The 14,852-nt window shown below is 48.3% G+C and overlaps 1 protein-coding gene across 32 annotated transcripts in view; it reads right to left on the bottom strand.

The window, feature by feature from the left end:
• Positions 1-2,766: 2,766 nt before the first annotated feature.
• SEC31A (SEC31 homolog A, COPII component) overlaps positions 2,767-14,852 on the bottom strand; it is a 31,793-nt gene continuing 19,707 nt past the window's right edge. For 4 of the 32 annotated variants that reach the window (XM_015861552.3, XM_085546751.1, XM_085546745.1 and 1 more), the window contains 8 exons: positions 13,661-13,790; positions 12,736-13,086; positions 9,962-10,009; positions 8,595-8,653; positions 6,529-6,789; positions 6,256-6,375; positions 3,853-3,924; positions 2,767-3,496 (listed from right to left, as the gene is read on the bottom strand). In XM_015861552.3, coding sequence (XP_015717038.2) covers positions 3,317-3,496; positions 3,853-3,924; positions 6,256-6,375; positions 6,529-6,789; positions 8,595-8,653; positions 9,962-10,009; positions 12,736-13,086; positions 13,661-13,790 — 1,221 coding nt within the window. In that variant the 3' untranslated portion in view covers positions 2,767-3,316. Of the gene's footprint in view, positions 3,497-3,852; positions 3,925-6,255; positions 6,376-6,528; positions 6,790-8,594; positions 8,654-9,961; positions 10,010-12,735; positions 13,087-13,660; positions 13,791-14,280; positions 14,374-14,852 lie in introns of all 32 variants that reach the window. The other 28 variants (XM_015861554.3, XM_085546755.1, XM_085546749.1 and 25 more) reach the window with 15 other exon arrangements.

The raw sequence follows: 14,852 nt of genomic DNA, 5'->3' as shown, positions 1-14,852 counted from the left end.
GGCGCTCCCACACCGCGGCGGTGGGAGAGGAGGGGAGACGAGGGGAGGGGACGGCAGCCCGCCGGCCCCGCATAGCGACAGCCAATGGCCGCCGCCGCCCGCCAGCGGGGCCGCCCGCCGCCTCGCTGCCGGGGCCCAACCGGAGCGACGGGTCCCCGACGGCCGTGGCAACGGCCATGGCAACGGGCAGGGCCCGCCCGGACACAACGGGAGCGGGGCTGTGGCGGGGCAGCGGGAGATCCGCCGGGACCGCATCTGGTGCCCGGCTAACGGGGGGCTCTGCCTGGAGCCGCTTGTGCCGGGCAGGAGCGGGGGAGCCCCGCTGAGCACATCGCAGAGAGCGTCGTTGGCCAAGAGGGGCAGAGGGATCCTGGGGTGCGTTGTAGTGACCATTTTGAGGCTTTGCTCACTCTTCAATTGAGAGCGCGGCCAGCAGCGTGAGGGAACTGATCTGCCTCTCTGCCCTGCGGAGGCCACATCTGCAGCACCGTGCCCAGCTCTGGGCTCCACAGCTCAAGAAGGATGGGGAACTTCTAGTGTCCAGCAGAGGGCAACAAAAATGATGGGGGCCTGGAGCACCTGCATGGGGAAAGGCTGAGAGCGGATCTGATCAGTGCTTATCACTACCTAAAGGGTGGGAATCAAGTGTGTGGGGCCAGGCTCTTTTCTATGCTGTGCAGCGATGGGGGCAGCGGGCACAGACTGCAACACAGGAATTGCATAGGAACAGGAGGAAGGACTTTCCTGTGAGGGTCACAAGGCACATAACAGCTGCCCACTGTGCTCATGGAGTCTCCTATGGAGGAGCTCAGGACCCGCATGGACACTTTCCCTTATCACCTGCTGCAGGGAGCTGCTCTAGCAGAGGGCTGGGCTGGAGGATCTCCCGAGGTCCCTTCCAAGCCCTGTGTTTCTGTGTGAATCTCCACTCCCCGCAGAGCAGCAGCACCGCTTGCCCTCACTGTGTGGCAGTGAGCAGCGGTGTGTGTAGAAGCGATGCTCTATTCACAGAGCCCTCTGGCTACTCAGGGCCATGTGGCACACAGACCCACTGAGTGCTGTTAGTGCAGAGCACGCAACATGCTGTGCTAATTAATTACTAAGAACAGCTCCTGAGGCAGTCAGCAGAGAGGATATAATTAAAGCCCCCCTTCTTTTTATTTCTTTACTTTTTTTATTCCACCTGCTACATGTTAAGCATTCTTCTAGAATCCTCCTCCTGGAAGAAAAGAAAGAGGACAGGGGCAATGAAAAAAGGCAGTGAACAGTTTGTGGGGCTGCAGCCATTGAGCGCTGTGCTGCCCTACCAGCACACTTCTGCTACTCAAAATATTGACAGCGTTGGCCTCATTTTTATTTATGTCTTTATTTATTTTCCTAGCAGCCACCCAAGGGCACTCCCAGAGAAACTATTGCAATGAGACTTCGGGCCAATGTGCAGCTCTAAAGCTTGTGGAGACCTCAATCAGAGCAACCTTTTCTTGAGGGAGGGCTGCATTAAGCACACCCGTATCTCCTGCCTGTGCCCCTCAGGACCCCAGCTGGCTACAGGCACCCAGGCTGGCACTCGAGAATTGGGTCTGGAAGCTCAGTCCCACACTCCCCACATCACACTGGGCACACTGAGACTGCTCCTGCTATCAATGTGTGATTTATCATCTCCCCAGCTCTTGGCTCAAGGACTCAGCCCAGCATCAGCAGCCCCAGCAGGGAGGGAGGAGAAGCAGCCGCCCACATTGCCTGGTATAAATCTCTTCTCACCGAGATTAAAACTGGGCTATTTGGGGCCAAATTCTTTTAGCAGTGTAAATTGGCAAATCTTCGTTGCCTTCTGCAAAGGAAGCCGGCCATTTGCGTTTATAACATCAGATGGGCAGCTAATTGCTTGGCATTCCTTGAAGATAAGAACAGACGGCAGCAGCTCCGGTGAACTGTTACTATTAATCTCAGCTGCTCTCAGGAGAGGAGCAGATTTTCACGGGCAGTCCTGCAGCCACGAGTTGTGAGCACAGCCCAGGTTCACATGGATCAATTCTGTGCATGGATAAATGAAACATGGTACCTCCAACCCCTCCTGAGAAAGAGCTGCAGACAAACACTCCTACCACTGCTAAGAAATCCATGCCCCAGATTAACGGGAAGCCAATCAGTCCAATGACTTTATACATTTTGGAAACAAAGTAACTCCAGTTCAATGCCCCATGTTCTCCAACCATAAAAGCTTAGGAGGTCAGCAAATACCAGAGAAGAAATAGGATTAAGCTCCATTCCCTCGGAGGAACAGAGCTGTTTTTCAGCCTGATGAACTCATCATCAGCGTGAAGTCACAGGAATCAACCATAACTTGCATTATCATAATATTTCTTGCAATATGAACTGCTGCATCTACACTGCACATGCAGACTCTTTGCTCACAGTCTCACAGCACAGCGTGCGCTTGTGTCATGGCTGGAGTCTCCAGGCTCAGGGGGACTGCATGAAACAATCAGCACCTTGTTTGCAGGCTGCACAGAACCTCTCTGTAAGGGTGGCTTCAACCACTCCACATTATTTCTGCTCTCAGCTTTTAATAAATGCACATGGATCTGTTCAGAACTCTTGCAAAACCCATCCTGGAAACGTCAGTATCTCAGTGTAAATGTTAAGCAGAGCTTTATCACGAACAGCACAGAAAGATAAACATATCCTTGCAGCTCAGCAGCCATGGATAGCTGCCTCATTCTGCTCTAGGTTCCAAATAGCTGAGTTGCACTTCATCACGACACATTTTAATAAATTAACATTTATTGAAAATACAATTAGCCTTTATTTTGCTCATTTGTCCCGGTGCAAAATTAAGCTGTATGACACGTAAATCATAATAACAGAATTGCAAGCAGTCTCATAAAATGAAAGACCAACTACACTTCTAACAGGATCAGACTCTTTAATCCGGTGTCTAAGGAGCAGTGAGGTGCAGGGTCTCATACACAACCTACCTTCTCACATTCACACGTATCCATTATTAAAAGCCACTGTTAAACAGTATAACATGCATCTAAAAATTGACAATATGGGGCGCCATCCCCATTAAATATACTATCTGTAGACAGACCATCGGGGATGAGAAAATGGTTAAAAAGAAAAAGAAAAGCACCAGGGCTCCAAGGCCCGCCTAGAATGATGGATTTTGCAGGGAGAGCGTAATGCCATTTGTCAGAGCTCTACTGCGCCATGCCGTAAGGACGAGCGTTTGGTCCACTTGTTGCATGTTTGCTGTAGAAATGCACTTCTTTGGAAAAGCGACCATCGCAGGCTTTGCAAGTGCAGGGTTACCTCAGACACCCAACTTATTGGCCTGGATGAGGACGACTTTCAGAACAGGCATGAAAGCAGAGGTCTCGCTGAAGTTGCTGGTGCTGACTATGTGCATGTGGATGTTCAGTCCTTCCACGTAGTTGCGGGTTTCGATGCTCTTCACGATGTTGTGCAAGCCGCTAATGATGGCTGGAGAGAGCTGTGAGGAAGCCACATGAGACAGGTCAGAGTTAAGCAAAAACAGCAACAATAGCACAACACAAGTCCTGACTGTCACTTCTACCTCTCAAGAAGGTGCCAGAATTGGGTCCTTTATTTTAAAGGCAACAACCTTCAGAAGCACTGCACACTGAGCACAGCTGCTAACAGCAGACTTCAAGCAGAAGACAGACTCACTGCAATCCCTGCCCCTGTGAGCCCCCAATGGCTGCGATTTCATGAGGTGGGACACCTGCCATGGCAGACCGTGGTGACAAGAAACCTACTGAGCTTCATGTCTCTGGGGTGCAGATAACTGGCCATTTAACTGAGGCAAAGTGTAAAAACAACACTTACTGTCTGTTCCCTAAGCTTGTCGTATAGAAATTCCAGACGTTTATTCGCATCGTCTAGTTTCCTCTTGGTTTGCTGCAAAAGAAAAGCACACGAAGAATGAGCAATAGTAAGCACATTGCAAAGAGGTCTGTGCAACACACAAACCACCTTGGACAAAAAACACTTTCCTAATGTTTTGCTCTGCATTTTTCTCCCTTCATTTTGCTAGGAAAGATGGGATGAAATTCAGTTTCATCATGCAACTGCTCCAGTTACCCATATGGTACAGTAACCTTTAAAGGTACATCCAAAGAGTCATTTGCCACAGGTTCAGTTGGCATGCAAAGTGGGACAGAAATTGAGCAGGAGCCTTGTTTGATGGCTTACTGGCAAAGCACTGCAATGGCTGAATGAATATATTACTGGAATTCAGGAGCCAGTGACATCACTGGGAACTTAAGGGCATAGGCAGTGGTCATTGACAGCAGGTTCTTGCTATATATTTCGTTGCCTGATTTGTAAAGCCGGGAGCTGTCAACAGAAAAACAACAGCCTAATCCAAACTGTTCTTAAAGATCCTTTCTGCTTCCATGAGTTTATGCAGAATAAACCACGCCTGTGGTGTCTATGGGATTACTTTGCCACAAGACCCTTAAAAATCATCCCTTTATATTTCACAGCACCACAACTACCAGGGAAATGCATTTACATTCACTTGGTTTTTCAAACAGCTACAGAAACAAAACATTTTACTCCAAACTAACAAGAAAACACACTAGCAAAGCATCTAGATTACATTCACAAAAGCAAAAATAAGAAGGTCAGTAGCAGTATAATTTCCATCAGGCACAAGTGGGTTGGAACCTCCTCTTATATCAGTACACGTGCATCAATCCATCTTCATTTAGGATAGTGCCATCTCCACGGTGACAGGAACATTTTCTCTGTGTTAAGTAATTGCAGAGAGATAAAATCAAAGCCTAAGGGAAGGCTCTAGCTCAAGAGTGCCTGCTCTGCCAGAAAGGAGGGGAAGCTGTTTGGATGGCAAAGGGATGGACAAAAACACTGGGTGCACATCTCTCATGCCACGTGTAGAAGTCCCGTCAGTGGCTGTAAAAGGACAGGGCAGGTAAGGAAAGAGCATAGAAGAGCTGGTCAGAAACAGCCTTTCAGACTTCCTAACTCTCTTACATGACCTCTGGACATCTGTTTCAAAACCTGTGAAAAGATCTACAAGCCAGCTGTTAGTTCTAAGGCAAAGGAGAAATTAACTGTGCTCCATAAGGCAAGACATCTCTCCAGCCACAGGAAATCAGGCACAAGTACAAGCTGTTTGTTCTCCTGGCCCTCTCCTGATCCAAGCCCTAAGCATTAATGCCCTTCAAACACCCATTTTCCCCTTTGGCGTGTAATGGAGTGGTGCCTACATATATGCTGACAACTGATGCGTGCAGTCAGAGCAGTGTTTCTCAGCACTGAGTGCCAGAAATACTTGCTCTGCCTAAGAGCAGAGAGACTGAAGGAGCAAGAAATCAAATTGTGTTGGCAGAGCAGAAAAGCAATCCCTTGGTACTGATGTGAAGCGAATACTTTTGCCTTCACTGTGCATCTGGGAAAAGAGGGATGACTCAAGAAGCAGAAGGACTGAGGGCTGCTGCTCTAAAGAATAATCTTAAAAAAGTGGGATTTTTTAAGCAATCAAATCCTGCTAAACATAACGGAATCTGTCCAAAGCAAGGTTTGTGGCCTCTGAAAATTTATCCATACAAGTCCACCATGAAACTGCTGCACCCAAGGAGCAAGTACATACAAAAGTCAAAACCACAGAGACACCTGAAATGGTGCAGCAAACCAACACAAATGACCCTGAATGCTCAATTTACTCCCACATCCATAGAGCTCTGACTGCTCAGCTCCCAGCGTGGATCTGGGCTGCTCACCGCTACCACCCTGTCTTCCATCATGAAGACATGGAATACCTTCCAGCATGCACAAGCCAAACAGGCAGCACCTGGTAGACTTGGTATGCTGGTCACTGACCACTGGCAAGAAATGAGAAGCTCTGAGCTGGATGGTTTGTTCACAGTGTATCAAAAGCTATGGGATGTTGTTCCTGCCCAGCTTCAGCTGTTGTTAGAGCTCTTAGCCTTCCATTTCTCAGCTACCTATTGTTTCCTTTTGAAGCAAGTTTTACAGAAATCACAAACCACAGATGAGAACTCAAGGCACGTACTCACAGACATAAGCCTCAGCTTTGAGTGGACATAATAGCAGCTGCTCCTCCTTGGGCAGCTGGACTGTCAGCAGGGCCTTGCTCTGCTTCCAAATGTGTGCACATGGTGTTCCTATGCATTGCTTGTGGCTGAAGACAGCAGTGTGTTCACCTGAACACAGGGTTACTCTGAGATTGTAGCAGAGACCTACCGGATCAGAGGCAGACAGCAGGCACCTCTGGATAAGCGCTTCAAATGTTGTCTTCAGAATAAGGTGCTCCTCAGGGATGGGCTTCTTGGTTATCTTCTCTGTTGGCAGTGCCTGAACGTGCTAAGAAACAGCACAGGTGAGGCTTTCCAAGCCACTCTGCAACCCCATGTTGCTTTTAACAAACCCTAACCACAAGACCAACCACCAGGATCCCAGCCCACAGAGATCTGATAGTGCAGAAACCCAAACCACACAACACTGATATTACGTTACCTGGATGGCATTGCCAATTGGGGCCCCGGGAGCCCCTTCTGTCCTGGGTTTGAAGGTAGTGGGAGGCACAGCACACGGCCCCACAGCCTGGGGCGCATAGGGGCCCAGTGGTGCCTGCTGCCCTGCGGGGAGCTGTGGAGGCTGGAAGCTGGGTGTGCCCACCGGTGCTGCTGGAGGCTGCTGCATCTGTGCCTGCTGATCCGCCAGCGGGTTCATGATGGGCGAGGTGATGGGAACTGGGGGCATGAAGTTATCGGGGACCTGGGGAAAAACAAACAGCGCTTATGCCACTGCTGCAAACAGAAAACACCCAGCTCCCCACATCCCTCCCTACTCAAAGGGCTTGAGATCCCAGCCAGGCAGGGAGCTGAGCCTCTGGGGTTTAGAAACAATGGGAGCAGGTGGGATTTCACTCACCCCTTCCTCTGGCAGCAGCTGCACACAAAGAACCTACACCTATATGCATTCTGATCATTACATTTAGATTTTTGGGGCTACTTTTTTTTTGCCCACACAGCACATAAATCACAGCTAGCAGCATGCACCAATAAAGCTTCTGAAAGGCTTTCAAGCTTCTGGCAAACACATTTGCACTAAGACAGATTATGAGCGCGGTTCAGATTCATCCCTGAGCATCTGCCAGTCTTTACACAGGGGTATTTTGGAAACATTTGGTAGAGAGAAAAGACAACAAAATGAGCTGTCAGCTTCTGCCACAAGGCAGACAGAAATCCAAACAAAATGAAGAGCTCCCATGACTGTACACACATTTTTTTTTTAGAGGCAGAAAGCAAAATGAACTATTGTGGAATGCTGAAGGCAGCCCTGATTGAAAGATGCCAGAATGAAGCTGGCGGTATGGGACAGCAACTGCTGACAGTTACAAATGCAATGAATCACAACAGTAAACTTTGCAATGCCAACTGCCATGTTTTGAGTTTAGGGGGGAAATGGCTGCAAATTATGCTGTGGCTTGAAATGCAAGACTGTTCTCTTTTACAATAATAACCCATGTAGTGAGTCATTTTATTACAGCCTAAATCTCCCCCTCGTGCTGCGGACGTAAGCAAAGTAAGCATCTAAACGTTTCTGACAAAGGTTTAATATTCGACAGGACCATGGGATGAACATCACTCCTTCGGAGCAGAGCTGGCCCTCAAGCCCTCACCATAGCAGAAACTGTAACCACAATACACACAGCAGAAGGGTTTTTCTTGAGTCTGCAGTTCTCAATGTCCATTCTTGGGCAGTGAAGCCCTGAAAAACAGCGCAGTGGCTGTGGGACAGAGGTCTCAGCACAGGGGCAGCAGGAACACACCATTTCCCCTCTACCCAATGGCTTCCTAGCTGTAAGCAGAGACCACAATCCAAGGGTCACGGGAGACTGCTGCCCTCACTTTCACTCAGCCCTTATCTTGCCTGCTCCAACTCCTTTCTTTCCTTACCACAAGCACCTGACATGCTCCAGACTTGCTTCCCAAACACACTGTGAGCAATGCTGACTGCTGTGCAGCACCAGGGGATGAAAAAGCTCACTCTGCTCTGTGCCAAACATCCCCAGTTGTTCTGTCCTGCTGCAACCTAAATCCTTTTTCTACTGAACTGCACTATCTCTATCAGGAAAATTATGTCACTTTTAGCAGATCTCTCAGGGTCAAACCCTTAATCAGGATAAATTGCCTTCAGCTCCAGCGTGGTCAATAATCTGTAACAATTTGCACAGCCTCATCATTTCACTTAAGTATCGTCTCTGGCAAAACTCAACTGCTTTTTAGCAATGAAAACAGCCCAAAGTATTTTCTTCCTTCAAACAGGGATTTGTGTTGTTATTAACAACAACTCTAGCACAAAGCCGCCATTCTTTTTAGAGGCATAAACATTCCGAGAGAGAGATAATGCATGTTGGAAGGCCATGAAGGCCATTTTCTGTTCACAAGATGTGGCTTTTGTTTGTATCTAACCCTTCTCTTTCGTTCTCCTGCGAACAAGCTCCCCCGGAGCAGGTTAGGTTACTGCTTTTCAAGTGGGCAGCACTCAATCATTTGAGGCAGGACTTCCTAGAATACCTTTTTCTTCTTGGCAGCTCTGTTCAGGGCAGGAGGGTCGTTCCAGCCGTTCTGAGGTCCTGGGACAGAAAGAAAAACAGAGACTGTGAGTAAGCTCAGAGGAGGGCAGTGACGCCTCTCAGAGCTCAGGTTGGCTCCTTGCCATGGCAGAATTGATCCTTTTTTCTTCCCTGTTCTCCTTCTAACTAGCACGTCTCTTGCAGTATAACTACTTGAAACAGATGGGCCCTGTGAAAAGGCAGGCAGTTGCCTACCACGGCCAAAACACAGCTCTGCTGCACAGACTGTATATGCTGAGACAGCTTCACAGTTACCTGTGAAGGTTTCTCCTATCCATACATTAGGAATGAGCACTTCTTTTTCCCCTTATACGCTTTCCCCACCAAAACTAAATGGAAAGAGGAAACAGAAGAGGCAAGAGGAGCTTTCAACAGCACAAGTCAGATCCACCCAGCCACCAGGAGCCACAACACCAGGCTTCCCATGCCAGCTACAGCAGGTAGCTGTATCAGGTATGGGCGCTGGGGCAGCCCAGCTTGCTTTTTCCACCAAGGACAATCTGTTTCAAGCTGAAAAACAGCGCACGTCTGAGCAGATTCATTCCCAGTCCAATGCACCAAACCTGCTCTTCAAGGAAAGCTGCAAGATCTGCACACCAGAGCTCACGTTAGTGCATTAGAAATGGTCCCTATCTCATCCCAGAGCTGACATTTTCTGTCAGTGTTACTGCAGCCTCGCCAAGTAATCAGGATTTATTGCACAGAGCCACAAAAAGCTGAAACCAAATCCCCGCTCAATGGACTTTTTCACCACAGTGTTTTTCACTTAGCAGATGATCAATTCACCTCAGACAGCAGAGCGTAACATCACTGTGCAATCCGCTCGAGTGCTCTGAAATTACATTTTCTCCCGAGCTTTTGTTAAACAAGTTTCACATCCAGAGCGTGTTGATGGGGCAAATGGAAAACAAATTAAGCCCCCTTCACATCTGGCTTCTTGTGAACAAATGGAAAGCACGGCCACCAGCCCCAGGGCTCTGCTCCTCCCCATCCCATAGTATTTCCGATATAGGAAGTCTAACTTGTGCAGTGCTGACAGTGGAACACATTAGAAAGTCTCACACGCTGCTGAGTTTCCTGGAACAATTTGTAGGGAAATTAAAAACACAACGGCATTTGTTTCTGTGGTTAAAAACTCCAGATTTGTTGTTATTGGTTTTAATTAAGGAACTGTAAATTTGATTCGATTAAAGTCTGATCAGAAAATAGCATTGCACTTGATGTTCTCTGAAGAACATTATGCCTTTACTGATGCCCGTTCAATTAATTTCAGGTAGTGGCTGTGATCAGTTGCAGCTGAGGTGGTACCTCGTTCACCTGCCAAGGGAGAGGCCTGGTCTTGAGCTGGTAGGTTTTCTGCAGATAAAAAGCAAAGAACTAAAACAAGGGTTTTCCCTCAGAAATAATAAAGCATCCTTCCTAGAATTGTACATTCACACTTTGGCTCAATAAGCGTAAGGAGTCAGAAGAAAAACACCTAACCTCATTAAAATGCCAGCTGAGAGACAGGAGCCATTCATCCAACCCACCCCGTGAAATTGGTTTTGTCTGCCTTCCCCCCCATACAGCTCCATTTCTCTCCCCATGCAGTAAATCAGCGCTTCTTGCTTTGAACAAATGTTGAGGAGTCCAGGCCCACTCTCTTATCTCCTCCAGCATTCATTTTCTGCTCCTAACAGCCAGCACAACTGACAGACCATTACTCTTAGCAACACTCTTCTCACCACCATTTTATTATTCCAGAAAGCTCTTCAGATGTTTTAAGGACTTGACCTGAAGGTGGATGCCAATCATTTGCCAGAGTCAAGGCTCTTGCCTGCATCTAGCATGGCAAAAAGTCACTTTAAACCCACGTGGAAGGACAACAAACCCAAAGGGCAGAATACAACAGACACACAGTCTACCATCGCGCAAAGAGAAGACAAACATAAGGGTTAAACAACTCCTGTCTCTGAGGTCGCTCTGATGTGTTTATAGCTTACAGCTTCTCTATCACAGCTCCATAAAGATGCAAGATCCTGAAGATTCCAACTCCCTTCAAAGCAGGTTCAAAGAGAGACAAGTTGAAAATGAAAAATCAATGTGGGCTCAGTTGCTGACTGCAAGATGCAAACATGGCTTAACACACTGAGGCTATATACACTTGCAAGACAGAAGACCTTCATCTCTAAACCTAAGGCAGCTCAAAGGCCAGGTGCTATTCAAGATTCCACATTGTCTCTACCTCCCCTTAACCAAACACATCTACAATGTGAGACAGGATGTTCCTGTATCAGACCATTCTATAACTCAGCTCCACGCTCTGCACCAGAACAGCCACAACTATGGATTTACTTCTGGCTACAGATTACTGCTCTTCTGAGATCTCATATGAAGGCTCCTTCCCCTAAGCAATACAGCTACTGTGGAAGATGTGTTTCTAGTTAAGATCAATCAGGTCTTTAGATACCTCTACACCTGCCCCAGTGCACCTTGCAGAGCCCCCTCTGCAGTTCAGCCCAAACATGGTATTTGCCAGCAGAAAACTGTTGCCAGAGTTTGGTTTCCTGAAGGTCTGACACTTGGCTGCCTTCTCTCCCTACAGCTATGGGGAGAAGTGAAAACAATGCTGGTAACTCCCATAAAGATTATAAAAAGCACGGCACAGAAAGCTCTTAGGTTTGAAAGGCAGTCTGGCAGGGTAGTGCTGATAATGCTACCTCCATTTCCCTTCTATTAAAACAACCCGAGGAAGATGTGTTAGGTCACAGCCTGTGCGAATTACACACGCTATCATTAATACCCAGAGTTTCTATCACTCAAAATGCAGAGCTTCATCTGCTCAAGCACACCACATGGATTACAGCACTTCACTCTTCACCCAAGAAGTGCAGTGATCTCTGCAGTGCCTGCCAATGACGCAAATACAGTAGTAAAACAGATAAGAAAGAACCATTTTCTTGTTCCGTGCCTTTGTTTGGAGGCACAGAAGCAATGCTGTCTGCATAACAATGCCGCTCTACCTCCAAGGCCTGGATCTCTTTCCAACAATTCTACCCATTTTAATAATCCCACTGAGTTAGAGATACAGATCAGTCCCGTAACATGGGGTCAGGTGGGGTCCCAGCATGGTAACTGCAAGGAGAACAGAACATGTTTGGCTGTAGACAGCCCACTGCAGCTGTCCCACAGTGGTCCTCTTCGTTTCTTGATAGAGCGAAAGACCTCTTCTCCCTGTTTCTGGACGGCATCACCCAAGTGACAGAATCCCCATGGGGTTCCATAGGGCCTACCAGTATCCCTACATCACCCCTGAGATCCCGCCTAGTGCTCGTTCTGCTCACAGATCCAGTCCACCTAGATGTGAAGCGTGTTCAGGAAAAAACCACTCCTGCCACCTGCACAGACTGTCACATGCAAAGCTGCAACTTCACAAGCTGCCAGCCCGGAGACAGCTTTGTTAGCCCTCAGAAAGCACAAATACATTCAAGGCAGTCACAGGTGCTGCCAGCAGGCATCAGTCCTCAGCTGGGTGCATGCTCTCACCATGCCTGCTCAAACATGCTCCTACAGCCCAGCCACACATGCTTCTGATTAGCATTCAGGAAAGAGGCCACCTAAAAGCACTTCTGCATCACTTCTGATTACCTTTTAAGGCATACACAGCTACAGTAAAACCCGCTGCACTAAGTGACTAGGGAAAAAATAGTCAACGTGAGCCAATGCCACTGCAAATGCAAACTGAATTTAATATGCTGCCAATCTTGAGCTTGACCCATTGCTCACAAAGCAGGGGCACACTGACGAATTTATTTTGCTCCGCAGCCACACGGCGGGTGTTGCTGTCAGCCTCAACAGATTATTGTTGTGCCACCATTCATCCACTGTACACGACAGACTCATGAAGTGATGCCACAGCATCATGTCTTGGGCAAATGAAGAGCTGTGTGTAGGCAAGTGTTTCAGAAGTGCCTTGAGCTGGCCCAAGAAAACACACAGAGCACTCACCATGAAGCGTGCACAAATAGTAAGCAAGGTTTAAGTGAGAAATCAAGCCAAACCCTCCCCCCACCCTACATGCCCCCCCCCATCCAAGCGCAGACCTGTTCTCTGGGATGCAGGAAGGTCACTGGCTGCAGGCAGAGTACCTGTTGGTCCAGTAGGTAACGCATAAGCCACAGAAGTTGCTGGAAGTCCTGGCCTGCCATGCTGAAAGGATGCGCCAGAAGGAGGAAGGGGGAAGGAAGAGGCAGGGTTCAGGCTTGTTGGGGAGGGCTGAGGCTGCCCAGGGTACAGCGGGGAGGGCACAGGATGGGCAGCGGGCAGGTAGGGAGGGTTGGTGTTAGAGGCAGGGTTTGGGTAAGAGGCTGAAGCGGGGGCAGCAACAGGCTGCTGGGGCTGATACAGCGCTGTTTCCCCCGTTCCAAAAGAGTACTGCTGTGTGGTCTGATACGCTACAAACAGAAAGAAGAGATTCAGTCAGTAAGTTCAGAACACACGAACAAGCTTCCTCTGCTTCCTGCCCCTTTCCCTTCACACCACTTACCTGCACAGCCTCATCTCAGCTTCCAAAACACTGTCAGTCACCTGAGAATCTCTGCTTAAAACCTCAGCCTGCTCAGGGGAGCAGAAAGCCAGAAGAAGGTCCTTGGCCCCAGCAACCCCAGTGAGACTGTCCCAGCCACAGGCAGACATGGGTGGGTCCCTCTTGGGGAGCCCAGTGCTGCTTCTCTAAGACTCATCCCCAAGTCTCTGGCCCCAGTACACCTACGGGAGGGCTGGTGGCCAAGAAGGGTCTCTTTAAAGCTTAAGAGCTGCATACAGATACTTCAGCAGAGAAGACAGCATCTGACAGTGTCTCACGTATGGGACCATGAAAAAGCAGTGTTCCTCATATGTTACTTCAGGAGTGTCAGACTGGCTTGGAATTCCCCGAACCCCAAGGAGTGAGCTGATAGAGAAATGGGGACACCCCTTTACCACTGTCTGCTCCAGAGGGTGGGAGGAAAAGGAGATGAAGCTACTCACTCTGTGGGTACGCTGGCCGGGTGCCTGCTTGGGAGTACATGCTGTAGTTTGGAGATGTGCCTTGCTGTGGTGGTGCGCTGGGGTTAACGGCACCTGGCATGATAAAGCCTGGAGGAGGTGGCTTGTCTCCCTGTGAAAAAAGATAGCAGGAAAAGAAGTGGAGGGAAGTAGGATTTCATTGGTGATGGTAACACAGCACCAGAGCAGACCCACAGAAAAATGACCAGGTGGCATTTAGTGGCCTGAAGTTCCCTTCCTTTTTAGAGCCAACAGCAGCACAGGTGCAAGCACCTTTAACTAAAAGACTAAGTATTAACTCTGATGCTTCTGGTATCCAGGGGAAAGAGGGGAAAGAAAAACATCATGCTTGAAACATCCTAAGGACCGGTCTCAGGTCACATCAAACTCCTACACAAAACTTTCTGGAGCCAATTGTTTCCGCAAAGGTGAAAAATACATTAAAAAAACGTAACAAAGGATGAAGAGGAGCAAAACCTGAGCACATGTGGAAGCTTCTGCTCCTTCTACCTATCCACACCAGTCTGTGTCAGGTGCACAGACGGCACCAGGGGACTTATCAGGGTGGAGTGGGGGCTCGGAGAGAATAATGAAGGTTATACCTGTGTGTCAGAGGGACAGCCTGCAGGAGGATGGCTGGGAAGGGCAGTGGGAGTTTTGTTACTCCAGGTAGTGACAGTAGGGGCAATTCTAACCTGAATTGAACAAAGAAATACCAATCATGGAAAACAAAGCAATAAAAAAAGTCTAAAGGATTTTACAAAACGAGATGCAAAAAAGTGAACAGAGAAAGTTTTGCATGCCGGCACCTCCAACACAGCCAAAAAAAATCACAGGAAGGAGGAAAAGTGCATTCAACACAGCCAAATCATTGTGCACCGAAGTGAATCACAGAGTGAGGATTAAGCACAAAGAGGCAGCTTCAACAGCCTGTGGAGAGAGTGCAATGTTACACGTGCCAGCAAGCCAGGTCTGCCACAAAAAGGGCTTCACAGAACTAATGTTATCAGTTTGCTTTTGCAGAGGCTCCCCTCAGGGTGCTGCACAGCACCTCAGCACCACCAACTGCTGCTGGAAATCACAAGTCCTGGGTTAAACTCAAATATGCTGCTTCATGTAATACAAATTACGTTGAGCTTCAGAAGCACTAAGAGGTTAATATCTGAACTAAGCT

This window comes from Coturnix japonica, chromosome 4 (genome assembly GCF_054131305.1).
Source record: "Coturnix japonica strain WE chromosome 4, WE-NBRP24, whole genome shotgun sequence".
In the NCBI taxonomy this organism is placed as follows: domain Eukaryota; kingdom Metazoa; phylum Chordata; class Aves; order Galliformes; family Phasianidae; genus Coturnix; species Coturnix japonica.
This window is presented reverse-complemented; position numbering and strand designations above follow the sequence as displayed.